We start from the raw sequence: 17223 nt of genomic DNA, 5'->3' as shown, positions 1-17223 counted from the left end.
GTGTGTAGGCAGAGAGGGAATGGGTGACCGCCAGACAGACAAGGAGGACCAGGTAGGTAGGGCAGGAGTCTCCTGAGTGCATCTCACTCGCTAACTGATTTTCAGTTCTGGATGCTGGTGAGGGCGATGGCTCTTCTGGGGAGTGCAGCCAGAGCCAAGTCCACGGCACCATGGGTGGCTCAGATGCACAGGGAGGTGAGGAAGAAGAGTGGAAGAACAATAGTGGTAGGGGATTCGATAGTTAGGGGAACAGACAGGCGTTTCTGCGGCCGCAGACAGGATTCTAGGATGGTATATTGCCTCCCTGATCAAAAATGCCACTGAACAGCTGCAGGAAATTCTTGATGTGGTGTATATGGATTTTAGCAACGCTTTTGATAAGGTTCCAGATGGCAGACTGGTCATGAAAGTAAAAGCCCATGGGATCCAAGGCAAAGTGACAAGTTGGATCCAAAATTGGCTCAGAGGTAAGAAGCATAGGGTGCTGGTCGATGGGTGTTTTTGTGACTGGAAGGCTGTTTCCAGTGGGGTTTTGCAGGGCTCAGCACTAGGTCCCTTGCTTTTTGTGATCTATATCATCATCATCATCATCATCATAGGCAGTCCCTCGGAATCGAGGAAGACTTGCTTCCACTCTTAAAATGAGTCCTTAGGTAGCTGAACAGTCCAATACGAGAAACACAGTCCCTGTCACAGATGGGACAGATAGTCATTGAGGGTAAGGGAGGGTGGGACAGGTTTGCTGCATACTCCTTCTGCTGCCTGCACTTGGTTTCTGCATGGTCTCGGCGATGAGACTTGAGGTGCTCAGTGCCCTCCCGGATGCACTTCTTCCATTTAGGACGGTCATTGGTCCCAAGACCTGAATGTAGGGGGTATGATTAAGAAGTTTGTAGATGATACAAAAATTGGCCGTGTAGTTGATAATAAAGAAGAAAGCTGTAGACTGCAGGAAGATATCAATGTACTGGTCAGGTGGGCAGAATGGAATTCAGTCCGGAGAAGTCTGAGGAAATGCATTTGGGGAGGGCTAACAGGAATAGATATTAAATAATAGGCCACTGAGAAGTGTAGAGGAATAGAGGGACCTTATCCACAGATCTCTGAAGGTATCAGAACAGGTAGATAATGTGGTTAAGAAGGCATTCGGGATACTTGCCTTTACTAGCCGAGGTATAGAATATAAGAGCAGAGAGGTTATGCTTGAACTGTATAAAACACTAGTTAGGCCACAGCTAGAGTACTGCGTGCAGTTCTGGTCACCACATTAGAGGAAACAGTAGTAGTGAGGTTGGGGACAGCATCAAACAAGAAATTAGGGATGTGTGCAATAAAGGTACAGCAGTTATCATGGGTGACTTTATTCTACATATAGATTGAGCTAACCAAACTGGTAACAATGCGGTGGAGGAGGATTTCCTGGAGTGTATTAGGGATGGTTTTCTAGACCAATATGTCGAGGAACCAACTAGAGGGCTGGCCATCCTAGACTGGGTGATGTGTAATGAGAAAGGACTAATTAGCAATCTTGTTGCACGAGGCCCCTTGCGGACCATAATATGGTAGAATTTTTTATTAAGATGGAGAGTGACACAGTTAATTCAGAGACTAGGGTCCTGAACTTAAGGAAAGGTAACTTCGACAGTATGAGGCATTAAATTGGCTAGAATAGATTGGCAAGTGATACTTAAAGGGTTGACAGTGGTTAGGCAATGGCAACCATTTAAAGATCACATGGATGAGCTTCAACAATTGTACATCCCGGTCTGGAGTAAAACTAAAACGGGGAAGGTGGCTCAACCGTGGCTAACAAGGGGAAATTAAAGATAGTGTTAAATCCAAGGAAGAGACATATAAATTGGCCAGAAAAAGCAGCAAATCTGAGGACTGGGAGAATTTTGTAATACAGCAGAGGAGGACAAAGGGTTTAATTAGGAGGGCGAAAATAGAGTATGAGAGGAAGCTTGCTGGGAACATAAACACTGACTGCAAAAGCTTCTATAGATACGTGAAGAGAAAAAGATTAGTGAAAACAAACATAGGTCCCTTGCAGTCAGATTCAGGTGAATTTATAATGGGGAACAAAGAAATGGCGGACCGGTTAAACAAATATTTTGGTTCTGTCTTCACGAAGGAAGACACAAATAACCTTCTGGAAATACTAGGGGACCGAGGGTTTAGTGAGAAAGAGGAACTGAAGGAAATCCTTATTAGGCGGGAAATTGTGTTAAGGAAATTCATGGGATTGAAGGCCGATAAATCCCCGGGGCCTGACACTCTGCATTCCAGAGTACTTAAGGAGGTAGCCCTAGAAATAGTAGATGCATTGGTTATCATTTTCCAACAATCTATTGACTCCGGAGATCAGTTCTATGGACTGGAGGGTAGCTAATGTAACACCACTTTTTAAGAAAGGAGGGAGAGAGAAAATGGGTAATTATAGACAGATTAGCCTGACATCAGTAGTGGGGAAAATGTTGGAATCAATTATTAAAGATGAAATAGCAGCACATTTGGAAAGCAGTGACAGGATCGGTGCAAGTCAGCATGGATTTATGAAAGGGAAATCCTGCTTGACAAATCTTCTAGAATTTTTTGAGGATGTAACGGGTAGAGTGGACAAGGGAGAGCCAGTGGATGTGGTGTATTTGGACTTTCAAAAGATTGGTGTGCAAAATTAAAGCACATGGTATTGGGGGTAATGTATTGACATGGATAGAGAAGTGGTTGGCAGAAAGAAAGCAGAGAGTCGGGATAAATGGGTCCTTTTCAGAATGGCAGGCAGTGACTATTGGGTTGCTGCAGGGCTCAGTGCTGAGACCCCAGCTATTTACAATATACATTAATGATTTGGATGAGGGAATTGAGTGTAATATCTCCAAGTTTGCAGATGACACTAAGCTGAGTGGCAGTGTGAGCTGTGAGGAGGACGCTAAAAGGCTGCAGGGTGACTTGGACAGGTTAGGTGAGTGGGCAAATGCGTGGCAGATGCAGTATAATGTGGATAAATGTGAGGTTATCCATTTTGGGGGCAAAAACACGAAGGCAGAATATTATCTGAATGGCGGCAGATTAGGAAAAGGGTGTCATGGTACATCAGTCAGTGAAGGTTGGCATGCAGGTTCAGCAGGCGGTGAAGAAGGCAAATGGTATGTTGGCCTTCTTGGCTAGGGGATTTTATTATAGGAGCAGGGAGGTCTTACTGCAGTTGTACAGGGCCTTAGTGAGGCCTCATCGGGAATATTGTGTTCAGTTTTGGTCTCCTAATCTGAGGAAGGACATTCTTGCTATTGAGGGAGTGCAGCGAAGGTTCACCAGACTGATTCCCGGGATGGCAAGACAGACATATGAGGAGAAACTGGATCGACTGGGCCTGTATTTACTGGAGTTTAGAAGGATGAGAGGGAATTTCCTAGAAACATATAAAATTCTGACCGGACTGGACAGGTTAGATGCGGGAAGAATGTTCCCGATGTTGGGGAAGTCCAGAACCAGGGGACATAGTCTGAGGATAAGGGGTAAGCCATTTAGGACTGAGATGAGGAGAAACTTCTTCACACAGAGAGTTGTTAACCTGTGGAATTCCCTACCGCAGAGAGTTGTAGATGCTAGTTCATTGGATATATTCAAGAGGGAGTTAGATCTGGCCCTTACGGCTAAAGGGATCAAGGGGTATGGAGAGAAAGCAGGAAAGGGGTACTGAGGTGAATGATCAGCCATGATCTTATTGAATGGTGGTGCAGGCTCGAAGGGCCGAATGGCCTACTCCTGCACCTATTTTTCTATGTTTCTCTGTATTTGCACTAGAGAGGGTACAGAGGAGATTTACGAGGATGTTGCCTGGACTGGAAAATTTTAGCTATGAGGAATGATTGGATAAGCTGGGTTGTTTTCTTTGGAACAGAGGAGGCTGAGGGGAGACTTAATTGAGGTGTATAAAATTATGAGGAGCTGAGATAGAATGGATAGGAAGGACCTATTTCCCTTAGTAGAGGGGTCAATAACCAAGGGGCATAGATTTAAAGTAATTGGTAGAAAGTTTAGAGGAGATTTAAGGAGAAATGTTTGCTCCCAGAGGGTAATGGGGGTCTGGAACTCACTGCCTGAAAGGGTGGTAGAGGCAGAAACCCTCACCACATTAAAAAGTACTTGGATATGTACTTGAAGTGCCGTAACCTACAAGGCTACGGATCAAGAGCTGGAAAGTGGGATTAGGCTGGATAGCTCCTTGTTGTCCAGCACCGACACAATGGGCCAAATAGTCTCCTTCTGTGCTGTAAATTTCTATGATTCTATGAACCCTCTCTATCTCTGCAACCTCCGCCAGTCCTACAACGCTCCGAGATCTCTGCGCTCCTCCAATTCTGGTTTCTTGCACATTCTCGATTTTAATCACTCCACCATTGGCGGCCATGCCTTCTGCTGCCTAGGCCCTAAATTCTGAAATTCCCTCCCTAAACCTCTCCATCTCACTCCTCCCTTAAGACGTTCCTTAAAACTTAACCTCTTTAACCAAGCTTTTGGTCATCTGCCTTCTTATGTGGCTCGGTGTCAAATTTGTTTTTGAGAACGCTCTTGTTAAGCGCCATGGGACATTTTACTATGTTAAAGGCGCTGTATAAATGCAAGTTGTTGGATTCATGCTGTACTAGTGACTGGGTTCGGACTGGTCGAGCTCATGGATCCTTGAAGTAAGCAGATAGAGAAATCTTTCAATGTATTGGTCCGGCTGGGTTCAAAGCCAAATATGTGAATCATTGTGAAATAGGTCTCGAACAGTTAGCTCATTCTTTGAGCTGTCAGTCACACTGCCAGCATCCTCTGAGTACAAAGCTGTCTTTTTCTCCCATTTATCTTGTTCCAAATCCCAGTGTTGGCTCCTGAGCCTTGTGTTTTGTTGAATGGGTCCTTCAGCAAAAAAAACAGCTCTGGAAAGAAACACAAGGAACTGCTTCTCTGGGACAGGAATCTCAGAGAATCAGATATTTTCCCTCCCCCCCCATCCCTGGCTCAAAGTTCAGAACTAAGCAACGTGCCAAAGTTGGATCACTAGGGAAGCAGATGTGTTGGATGAACCTCTAAGTTAGACTGCCAAGGAACTGGACACCTCAGATACAAAGTCCTTCAAAACACCAGCACAACAGATGCTTCAGGTATTTAACATTCCCTTGGCTTCCGGGGGATCTGAGACACGGAGATTATATGGTGACCGGCACTGAGCACGAGTGCCAATCTCAGCACGTTATAGGAGAGAGGAAGGAGAGAGGGAGAAAGAGAGAGAGAGAAACTAATCGCGGTGTTATTTAAAATTAGAAGCTACATTATGTTTAAGTGGAAGATGAGCAGAAGCAGGTTGCTTTGTTCTCAAAATAATATTGAGTTTCCTTCCAAAAAAGGAAGATTTGCCAATGTTAACCTCGAAGGTTAAACACAATGTGAACAAATAACGGATGAAAGTTAAATAAAAAAACACTAACTATTTTCTTTCAGCTGTTGGCTCTGTATCCCTAACAAATTAATCGTGTTACGCAAACTCCTTTTGGTATTATGGCATTCTTCAATCATCGGACTCTGGCAGAGTATGTGGCTGCACATTAGCTGGTTTACAGTAATCCCAACTCAGCTCTCCAAATCCCAGCTCGGCTCTGCAAATCCCAGTTTAGGGACACCTCCTCTCAAACAATACCAGCAATAGAGCTATGAAGGGCTGCCATCAGTATAGGAACACACATCGAGGGATTGATGGAGCTGACCAATGGGACTCTTCCTTTGCAGATATTTAAGTTTTACTTAAATATAAATGACATCAAGAATGAAATATTTGTCATTTTGTTACATCACCATTACTTGCGTCTCCTTCAGGTTAAGCATCTCTAAGAGGCGGTAATAGTGTGATTAGGCCTCTTCGGCCGGGGGCAGATGGATAGGCCGACCCGTCCTAAATTTCCCCTGAGCCTGCAGCGGTGGAAATGAGTTTCCGCGCGCCCGTGCTGCCGCCATGTCGGACATGCGCCAACCCCACACTGACCAGCGGTGACCCCTTTTACCGACCCCAATGGGAGCTGGTTGGTGCCATTGACAGGTTTCCCCTGTGGGAAGCTGTGTGTGCCTGGGCAGCATGTTCACCTTTAAAGGGGAGGGTGCGCTGCCGTCGCCTCCATTTTATTTTAATTGTCAGCTGACTCTGAGGTCGGCCCTTGGGTACCGGGCTACAGGCCCAGCCAAAACCCTCCCTCGTGGCCCAGTGGGTCTAACTAAACCCCATGCAGAGCTTGCAGTAGCCCTCCCTTTTAACTGTAGGGGAGGGACGTTGTGAAGCGTCAGCACAACGCATCGTGCTGATGACACATACCGGTGTCCGACCCGCTCCACGCGCACTTTCGCCCTGCAGCCAACCCAAACACCACCTGGGGATGACATTGTTTTTTAAGTCCTCAATATCATGGGGCAGAGAAAAATCTTCAAAAATGGTAGGTGTGCCTATTTTCAGTCAGGGGGCAATTTCTTGCCTACTCAATCACCCCCAACTTTCCCTGCTCGTTCGACATGCTTCATGGGACAAGCCCAGTCAAGTATATTTATATTTATGCGTCTGTGCGAACCATTCAGTACTGTAGGTCAGTCTGAATCTATTAACAACGCAACTTTCTCTGATCGCCTGTCATAATTTTGGTTGGTAGAATCTGAGAGGGGAAAGAGAGAGTGAGAGGAACAGCAAAGAAGAGAAACAGAGAAAAGGATAGATGAGAGAGAGAAGAGGAGAAACAGAGAAGGAGAAAAGGAGAAACACAGTTCTGAACTGAGAAAGACAAATGCAGAAAAGGAGGGAGGACGAGAAAAAAGGTGGTAGCGAAATAAAGAGGAAAAAAGCAAGTGAATTATTCCTTGGGGGAGGGGAAGGGTGGGGAAAGGAGCAGGAAGATGGAGGGGGAGAATAGGGGAGGAGGGGATGTTGGAGTTTGGTTGGTTTGTGTAGTCTTATGGTTTGATGCACAGTGAGGTTTTTCTGTGTGAGAGTGAATCTCGATTTGTGTGTTGGGAGCTTGCAACATTACGCAATCGTATGTGGCCCACCCACTGGTTTGGACACGAGTGTTTGGCCCCCAAGGGCTGAAAATCTTGGCACTGGACTAGATGTATAGTGTGGTGCAAGTAACAGAGACCATCAGTACTTGCGGCCATCATTGTCTGGCCCGAGCTCCCACCTGCACTCACAGTTAGCAACATTTTACACTGGCAGCAGGTCCAGATTCCAGAATCACCCCAGTATTAGAGAGAAGGCACTGTGAGGGCACACTAAGGAAGAAAGTCTTGCATTTCTATAGCATCTTTCACCACCTCGAGGTATCCGAAAGCACTTTACAACCAATGAAGAACTTCTGAAGCGTAATTGCTGCTGTAACGTAGGAAACACAGCAGCCCATTTCCCACAAGCAGCAATAGAATAATGACCAGCTAATCTGTGATGTTGGTTGAGGGATAAATATTGGTCAGGGATCGGGAAAACTCCCCTGCTCATCTTCCAGTAGTGCCGTGGGATTTTTTACATCCACTGAGAGATCAGACTGGGCCTCAGTTTAATGTCTCATCCGAAAGATGGCAAGACGGCTCCTCCAACAATGCAGGGCTCCCTCAGTGTGGCACTGGGGTGTCAGCCTGGATGTTGTGCTCAAGTCTCTGGAGTGGTGCTTGAACCCACGACCTTCTGGCTCAGAGGTGAGAGTTGTCCCCACTGAGCCACGTGGCTGGCAATGAAAGGTTGCGGGTTGCCATGAGTTCTCAGTAACACATTCTTACTTTGTTTAGGTATTGTGATCTCCTGGGACGGAGACAGCTTTGTAGAGGTAATGGCAGCTCCTGAACTGAAGGGAAAACTTTGTGGTCTGTGTGGAAACTACAACGGGCACAAGCGGGATGACTTGATTGGTGGAGATGGCAATTTCAAGTTTGACGTTGATGCGTTTGCTGAATCGTGGCGAGTGGAAACAAACAAAGTCTGTAACCGACCTCAGCGGAGGCTGCGGCCCCATCTGTGTTCCGGAATCGTAAAAGTTAAGTTCCGCGCTCACCGGGAATGCCAGAAGCTGAAGTCCTGGGCATTTAAGAACTGCCACTCGAAGGTAGATTACGTCTTGTTCTACAGGTGAGTGTTCAGCTGCGAGTCTTCCGCTGGCTGCAGGCAGCTACTATCACTTGTGTCAGTATTATCATAAAAACCCAATTGGTTCACTAATATCCTTCAGGGAAGGAAACCTGCCATCCTTACCCGGTCTGGCCTATATGTGGCTTCAATCCCACACCACACGGTTAACTCAATGCCCTGAAAGTGACAACTGCTCGGAGGCTCACTGCCAGTCCCTTGTCTGCACAGCAAGGGATGGGCGAAATTTGGGCTCGTGCCAATCTCGGGAGAGAGAATCCAAATACCTGATGACATTTGACGAGCTCAGTCTCCTAGAATCAGATTCACCAGAATAAAATCAGTGATAGAGAGGAGGACGCTCCGTGCTTGTTTTCAAACTTCAGGCGGTGCCCCTAACAGGGTGAGTTCGTGTTTAGAGGGACACTGTCTTTATGAAGGACTTTCTGTTCTGAGCTTAAAACACACAATTTGATGTAAATCTCTCCAAATCTCTTACTTTATCTGGTGCCAGCCACAAATGGCCAGATTTTCCCAACTTGGTGCAAGTAATGGTACAAATTTGCTGGAGCGGATTATCTGCATGATTGAACAAAGCCATGGTGGGAACCAAGGACACGGTTTGACAGAGGGTTTGAGGGGAGTTGTGGTAATCTGGTGAACTGTACGGTGTGTTCCTGAACCCTTCCTGCCTGATATGACTCACTAGCATTCTTCCAGTCAACGTGTGCAGTGCAGTCTGTTGATAACAGCGGTTGTACAACACTCTGCCAGAAACATTCGACGAGAGAGAGTTGCAGTTGATGGGAACATCGAGGGAATCACAGGCTGTTCCTCCTCCGAGGTAGCAGTTTAAACAATATGTGAAAAGTATCTGATTCTGAACACTGGTGAGTCACCTGGGAGAGATCACTGGCTCCGACTCAAACTAAGGAAACACGCTTCACATTTCACCCAGTTTACAAACTGAAGGACTGCTTGGTTTGGCAGTTTCAGCGGATGAGTTAAGCGAGGAACTGTTCGGACAGCTTGATCCACTGCTGAAAGTCAAAAGGTTTAATCTCAATTGGTGGTTTCAGTGTCTGTTGTGCTCTGGTATTTGAAATTACTGAGTCAGCCTCGACAGCAGTGAACTCCTCTTCACTGGACAGAGCTGGAAAAGTTATTATTTCATCTACTACTCACTTAGATCATTGCAATTTTGAACGTAAATTCCTGTATCCCTGGGAGACAGCCTGTCTGTTGTAAATACATTTCAGTGTGCGAGTTGCACGCCCTTCCCTTCTGTTTACCATGATAACCTTCCTGCATGCTCAGATTACATCCTAATCCTGCACAAAAAACATTAAAAAGCAGAACATGTCTGATAGTGTTTCACCTGTAGTGAGCTGCTTTTAGGCTCCTATTTCAGTTTGTTGTGGTCAGACATCGCTAATAAAAAGGACAGATTTTATTTATTTTTAAACAGCCCTAAAATCATATTTCCCAGGGGTGTGGAGTGGGTTAGGCAATTTCATGTTTAAATATTAATTCTTCCGATTCATGGACTCTTCCTGATAAAAGTTAAGAATTTAAAGACAAGCGAATAGTCTGGAACTTGTTAATGAGCAAACTTTGAGTTCATTTTTGTAGGAATCGTGTCCTGAAACATCAGATTACATTTATCACTGGACTTGTTTTAAGTTTGTTCATACTGAGCTGTCCTGATTCTCCACTAGGTGGCAGAGTGAGCCCAGGGTGTGAAATCTGGGCATGCATGGGATTATTTTGTTTACACAAAAAAACAGAAACATAGAAAAATAGGTGCAGGAGTAGGCCATTCGGCCCTTCGAGCCTGCACCGCCATTCAATAAGATCATGGCTGATCATTCCTTCAGTACCCCTTTCCTGCTTTCTCTCCATACCCCTTGATCCCCTTAACCGTAAGAGCCATATCTAACTCCCTCTTGAATATATCCAGTGAACTGGCATCAACAACTCTCTGCGACAGGGAATTCCACAGGTTAAGATCTCTCTGAGTGAAGAAGTTTCTCCTCATCTCAGTCCTAAATGGCCTACCCCTTATCCTAAGACTATGTCCCCTGGTTCTGGACTTCCCCAACATCGGGAACATTCTTACCACATCTAACCTGTCCAGTCCCGTCAGAATCTTATATATTTCTATGAGATCCCCTCTCATCCTTCTAAACTCCAGTGAATACAGGCCCAGTTGATCCAGTCTCTCCTCATATGACAGCCCAGCCATCCCTGGAATCAGTCTGGTGAACCTTCGCTGCACTCCCTCAATAGCAAGAACGTCGTTCCTTAGACTAGGAGACCAAAACTGAACACAATATTCCAGGTGAGGCCTCACTAAGGCCCTGCACAACTGCAGTAAGACCTCCCTGCTTCTATATTCACATCCTCTAGCTATGAAGGCCAACATACCATTTGCCTTCTTTACCGCCTGCTTTACTTGCGTGCCCACGTTCAGTGACTGATGAACCATGACACCCAGGTCTCATTGCACCTCCCCTTTTCCTAGTCTGCCGCCATTCAGATAATATTCTGCCTTCGTGTTTTTGCCCCCAAAATGGATAACCTCACATTTATCCACATTATACTGCATCTGCCATGCATTTGCCCACTCACCTAACCTGTCCAAGTCACCCTGCAGCCTCTTAGCATCCTCCTCACAGCTCACACCACTATCCAGTTTAGTGTCATCTGCAAACTTGGAGATATTACACTCAATTCCTCCATCCAAATCATTAATGTATATTGTAAAGAGCTGGGGTCCCAGCACTGAGCCCTGCGGCACTCCACTAGCCACTGCCTGCCATTCTGAAAAAGACCGTTTATCCCGACTCTCTGCTTCCTGTCTGCCAACCAGGTCCCTATCCACATCAGTATATTACCCCCAATACCATGTGCTTTGATTTTGCACAACAATCTCTTGTGCGGGACCTTGTCAAAAGCCTTCTGAAAGTCCAAATACTCCACTGGTTCTCCCTTGTCCACTCTGCTAGTTACATCCTCAAAAAGTTCCAGAAGATTCGTCAAGCATGATTTCCCTTTCACAAATCCATGCTGACTTGGACCGATCCTGTCACTGTTTCCAAATGCGCTGCTATTTCGTCCTTCATGATCGATTCCAACATTTTCCCCACTACTGATGTCAAGCTAACCGGTCTATAATTACCCGTTTTCTCTCTCCCCCCTTTTTAAAAAAGTGATGTTACATTACCTACCCTCCAGTCCATGGGAACTGATACAGAGTCGATAGACTGTTGGAAAATGATCATCAATGCATCCACTATTTCTAGGGCCACTTCCTTGAGCACTCTGGGATGCAGACTATCAGGCCCCGGGGATTTATCGGCCTTCAATCCCATCAATTTCCCTAACACAATTTCCCGCCTAATAAGGATTTCCTTCAATTCCTCCTTCTCACTAGACCCACTGTCCCCTAGTACCTTCGGAAGGTTATTTGTATCTTCCTTCGTGAAGACAGAACCGAAGTATTTGTTCAATTGGTCTGCCATTTCTTTGTTCCCCATTATAATTTCACCTGAATCCGACTGCGAGGGACCTACGTTTGTCTTTACTAATCTTTTTCTCTTCACATGTTTATAGAAGCTTTTGCAGTCAGTTTTTATATTCCCTGTAAGCTTCCTCTCATACTCTATTTTCCCCCTCTTAACTAAACCCTTAGTCCTCCTCTGTTGAATTCTAAATTTCTCCCAGTCCTCAGGTTTATTGCTTTTTCTAGCCAATTTATATGCCTCTTCCTTGGCTTTAACACTATCCTTAATTTCTTTTGTTAGCCATGGTTGAGCCACCTTCCCAGTTTTATTTTTACTCCAGACAGGGATGTACATTTGCTGAAGTTCATCCATGTGATCTTTAAATGTTTGCCATTGCTTATCCACCGTCAACCCTTTTAGTATAGTTTGCCAGTCTATTCTAGCCAATTCACGCCTCATACCGTCGAAGTTACCTTTCCTTAAGTTCAGGACCCTAGTTTCTGAATTAACTTTGTCACTCTCCATCTTAATAAGGAATTCTACCATATTATGGTCACTTTTCCCCAAGGGGCTTCGCACAACAAGATTGCTAATTAGTCCCTTCTCATTACACATCACCCAGTCTAGGATGGCCAGCTCCCTAGTTGGTTCCTCGACATATTGGTCTAGAAAACATCCCTAATACACTCCAGGAAATCCTCCTCCACCGCATTGCTACCAGTTTGGTTAGCCCAATCTATATGTAAATTAAAGTCGCCCATGATTACTGCTGTACCTTTATTGCACACATCCCTTATTTCTTGTTTGATGCTATCCCCAACCTCACTACTACTATTTGGTGGTCTATACACAACACCCACTAGCGTTTTCTGTCCTTTGGAATTCCGCAGCTCCACCCATACCGATTCCACATCATCCAGGCTAATGTCCTTCCTTACAATTGCATTGATTTCATCTTTAACCAGCAATGCTACCCCGCCTCCTTTTCCTTTCTGTCTATCCTTCCTAAATGCTGAATACCCTTGGATGTTGAGATCCCAGCCTTGGTCCCCCTGGAGCCATGTCTCCGTGATGCCAATCACATCGTATCCGTTAACTGCTATCTGCGCAGTTAATTCAGCCACCTTATTCCGAATACTCCTCGCGTTGAGGCACAGAGCCTTCAGGCTTGTTTTTTTTAACACACTTTTCCCCTTTAGAATTTTGCTGTAATGTGACCCTTTTTGTTTCTTGCCTCTGTGTAATCTCAGAGATCTGTTCCTGTTTGTGCCAGGTTTTGTGCCATTGCTGATTATTGTGGGAACACTGGATAGTGAACAGGCTCTCGTGTTTGTGTAAAAGCTGCTTGCAATAGGCTCTGAATCTCAGCTAGTGGCGATCAGCAGCTCCATAAAGACCAAAATAAACCTGCTAATCCAAAGGTCCATTTAAACCCCTAAAACCATCCTGAAAAACGGTCGCTGGCTTAAAATGAATGAACCTTTGCTGAGAATTTTACTGTCTGGTCTTTGCTCTGGGAGTTAGTTTTACTTTGCAGCTGAAAAAAGAAAACTGATTATCAATAATTTAGTGTCTGCCCCATTCTGTCGAGCAACATCTAGACTGAGTGACAGACACTCTGATCGTTTAACCAACGTCTAGACTGAGTGACCGACACTCTGATCGTTTAACCAACGTCTAGACTGAGTGACAGACACTCTGATCGTTTAACCAACGTCTAGACTGAGTGACAGACACTCTGATCATTTAACCAACATCTAGACTGAGTGATGGACACTCTGATCGTTTAACCAACGTCTAGACTGAGTGACAGACACTCTGATGCTATAACCAACGTCTAGACTGAGTGACAGACACTCTGATGCTATAACCAACTAGACTGAGTGACAGACACTCTGATGCTATAACCACGTCTAGACTGAGTGACAGACACCCTGATGCTATAACCAATGTCTAGGATGAGAGACAGAGTCTTGAATATCTCATACCAGGAAGTTCCAGTGATGGAAGGGATCATGTATGAAGGGCTAAGGGTGAGGTAAATCTGGACAGTTGTGAGATTTGGAACAGGGGCAAAGATGGAGACAGCCAACAGCAACAAAGAATTGTGTTGGTCACATTGAGCTCAATTACCCAGTGATTGGAGCAAGGCAGACAGGGCCTGAGCTACTGCTGAACTGGGTTATGGGTGTCGGGAGCAGAGTTCAGCTTGATGAAGGATTGCATTGCACAGGCTGTGAAACAAATTCCCACCGCATCCTGCACGGACCCCAGTCATGGAAAGGACTGAAGATGAAGTGAAGATAGACTTGCATTTATATAAGCACCTTTCACTACTTCAGAACATCCCAAAGTGCTTTACAGCCAATGAATACTTTTGAAGTGCAGTCACTGTTGTAATGAAGGAAACGCAGCAGCCAATTTGCACACAGCAAGCTCCCACAAACAGCAATGTGATAATGACCAGATAATCTATTTTTAGGTGTTGATTGAGGGATAAATATCAGTCAGGATACCGGGGAAAACTCACCTGCTCTTCTTCCAATAATGTAATGGGATCTTTTATATCCAAGAGAGAGCATACTAGGCCTGGGTTAATGTATCATCTGAAAAATATGAGGATAGAGTATTGAAGGGAAACACTTAAAAATGAAGATATAGCGGATAGAGGATTAATGTACATAGATAAGTGGAATTCTAGGTTTGCTTCTTTGGCAAGTTAAACATCGTTGGTCAATCCCTTCTTGGACCCTTGCTTCCTTATTTCCTCTCTCGTGTTCTAATGTGTACATTGTGTTTCTCACAGGTCGTGTGTCACAGATATGTGTGAGTGTCCAGTACACAAGAACTGTTACTGTGAGTCTCTGATCGCCTACACGCGAGCCTGTCAGAGAGAGGGTGTCCATGTCCACTGGCGGCCGGAGATGAGCTGCCTCGGTAAGGTCATAGTTACGGACAAGAAGCTGAGCAAATATGTATGTTGCTCGTTCCTTGCTAGAATGTGTTGTAAACTTTACCACATTGATCTACTGCAGGTGGAGGTCTGGGCATTGAGCAACTTCATGCACACACTTTCTCCAAATTATACCTTTTGTAGCAGCGGCATGGATTTGTGTGGAGTGGATGTTTCAGGGACATCTAGATTGATCTTTCACCTCTGGGACCTCTGTTCAAATCCACCCAGACTTAGTCAGCTGATGGAAAGGGTCTTGGGTTCAATATGTTTGGGCACAGTTCCCAGCCTAGAACTTCCTTTATACCTGGTGTGAGCTCTCTCGATTCTGGGGATTCTCCAGGGCGAACTTCTCAACATGCGGCAAATATTTACCACCCTCCGAACACACGGCATCCTGTTTCGTCTCATAAATGTTCTTCTAATCATTAGTTTTGAAAGTATGAAAGACGTCACCTGGTTCCATTCTTATCTATCTAATCATAGCCAGAGAATCACCTGCACTGGCTTCTCTTCCCGCTCCTGCACCGTTACCTCTTCAGTCCCCTAAGAATATCCTTGGTCCTCTCCTAGTTCTCTTCTACATGCTGCCCTATAGTGGCATCATTCAAAAACACGTCAGGTTCTACCTCGCCACCACCACCTCTCAACCCCTCCACTCTCTTTAAATTGTTCGACAGCTTGTCCAACATCCCAGTCCTGGATGAGCTGCTATTTTTTCCAATTAAATATCAGGAAGACTGAAGCTATTGTCTTTGGCCCCCGCCACAAACTCTGATTCTGCTCTGGCTGACATAAGCAAGGCTAAAAGGAGACTCCTCATCTGTTACCCCACCTCGTAATCCCTTGGGTTTAGAATTCCCAAATGCAGCAACAATGAACGATTGCTAAAACCACCCCGGACACACCAACAGCAACAACAAATTTTATTTATATAGCGCCTTTAACGTAGTAAAACGTCCCAAGGCGCTTCACAGCAGTGATATAAGACAAAACCAATAAATTTGACACCAAGCCACACAAGAAATTATGGCAGATAGCCAAAAGCTTGGTTAAAGAGATAGGTTTTAAGGAGCGTGTTAAAGGAGGAGTGGTAGAGAGGTGTAAGGGAGGAAATTCCAGAGCTTAGGGCCCAAGCAGCTGAAGGCATGGCCACCGATGGTTGAGCAGTTATAATCAGGGATGCTCAAGAGGGCAGAATTTGAGTAACGCAAACACCTCGTGGGGTTGCGAGGCTGAAAGAGATTACAGAGATAGGGAAGGGCGAGACCATGGAGGGATTTGTAAACAAGGATGAGAATTTTGAAATCGAGGCGTTGCTTAACCGGGAGCCAATGTAGGTCAGTGAGCACAGGGGTGGTTGGTGAATGCGACTTGGTGTGAGTTAGGACATGGGCTGCCGAGTTTTGGATGACCTCAAGTTTACATAGTGTAGAATGTGGGAGTGCAGCCACGAGTGCATTGGAATAGTCAAGTCTAGAGGAAACAAAGGCATGGATGAGGGTTTCAACAGCAGATGAACTGAGGCAGGGGCGGAGGTGGGCAATGTTACGGAGGTGGAAATAGGCGATTTTAGTTATACCGCGGATATGTGGTCGGAATATGACACCTAGGTTGCGAACAGTCTGGTTTAGCCTCAGATAGATGCTAGGGAGAGAGATGGAGTCAGTGGCTAGGGAACGCAGTTTGTAGCCAAGACCAAAGACGATGGCTTCGTTCTTCCCAATATTTAATTGGAGAAAAATTCTGCTCATCCAGTACTGGATGTCAGACAAGCAGCCTGACAATTTAGAGACCATAGAGGGGTTGAGAGAAGTGATGGAGAGGTAGAACTGGGTGCCGTCAGTGTACATGTGGAAACTGACTCTGTGTTTTCGAATGATATCGCCAAGGGGCAGCATATAGATGAGAAATGGAAGGGACCACGGATAGATCCTTGGGGCTCACCAGAGGTAATGATACAGGGGCGGGAAGAGAAGCCAGGGACAGATCTTTCATTTCATAACGATGAAACAAAGTGCATCAGTGTTTTTAATCTTTATTTATTCTCCTTTCAGCTACTCAGTGTAAGCACAGCGCTGTGTACGACACATGTGGCCCAGGCTGCACCAAGACCTGCGAGAACTGGAATGAAATTGGCCCTTGCACTAAGCCATGTGTAGCGGGCTGCCATTGCCCAGCGAGCCTGGTGCTTCACAAAGGACACTGCATAAAGCCAGTCTTTTGTCCCCGGTGACATGATTGGGGAATCCAGACCTCATGATTGATGGTGATGATTCGAAAGCAGCTTCCTTCACCAGCCTTGGAGTGACTGCTCTATCATTGTATCTACAACACGTAAAGAGAACCACATGTATATTTTCAATATCAGATAATTGATGGTTAACCATTGGACAAAATATGTAAATGTATAAACTAGACAAAATCTTAAAATTAATATAAAGAAAAAGACTGAAACCAGTCAAACAAAATCATTTATTTTACAGTTCTATGGCATTTAAAATACTTTATTGCCCTTTGCATCTGTTTCTGTAAGTGTGCTGAAGACAGCCGACTGCATCAGTGAAGAATTAGCAGTTCAAATGGTGTATGAATGAAGGGCAATTCTCTCATCAGGGATTTTC

General features: G+C 45.2%; 1 protein-coding gene across 1 annotated transcript in view; it reads left to right on the top strand.

The window, feature by feature from the left end:
* The window catches only part of bmper (BMP binding endothelial regulator), a 166230-nt gene extending 149215 nt beyond the window's left edge, over positions 1–17015 (top strand). The window contains exons 13-15 of the mRNA XM_070874387.1: positions 7807–8143; positions 14453–14583; positions 16657–17015. Of these exons, the coding sequence (XP_070730488.1) occupies positions 7807–8143; positions 14453–14583; positions 16657–16835 (647 nt within the window). The 3' untranslated portion in view covers positions 16836–17015. The remainder of the gene's footprint in view (positions 1–7806; positions 8144–14452; positions 14584–16656) is intronic.
* Positions 17016–17223: the final 208 nt, after the last annotated feature.

This window comes from Pristiophorus japonicus, chromosome 1 (genome assembly GCF_044704955.1).
Source record: "Pristiophorus japonicus isolate sPriJap1 chromosome 1, sPriJap1.hap1, whole genome shotgun sequence".
In the NCBI taxonomy this organism is placed as follows: Eukaryota; Metazoa; Chordata; class Chondrichthyes; family Pristiophoridae; genus Pristiophorus; species Pristiophorus japonicus.
Note: the sequence above shows the minus strand (reverse complement) of the source record. Positions and strands in the feature narration are given on the sequence as shown.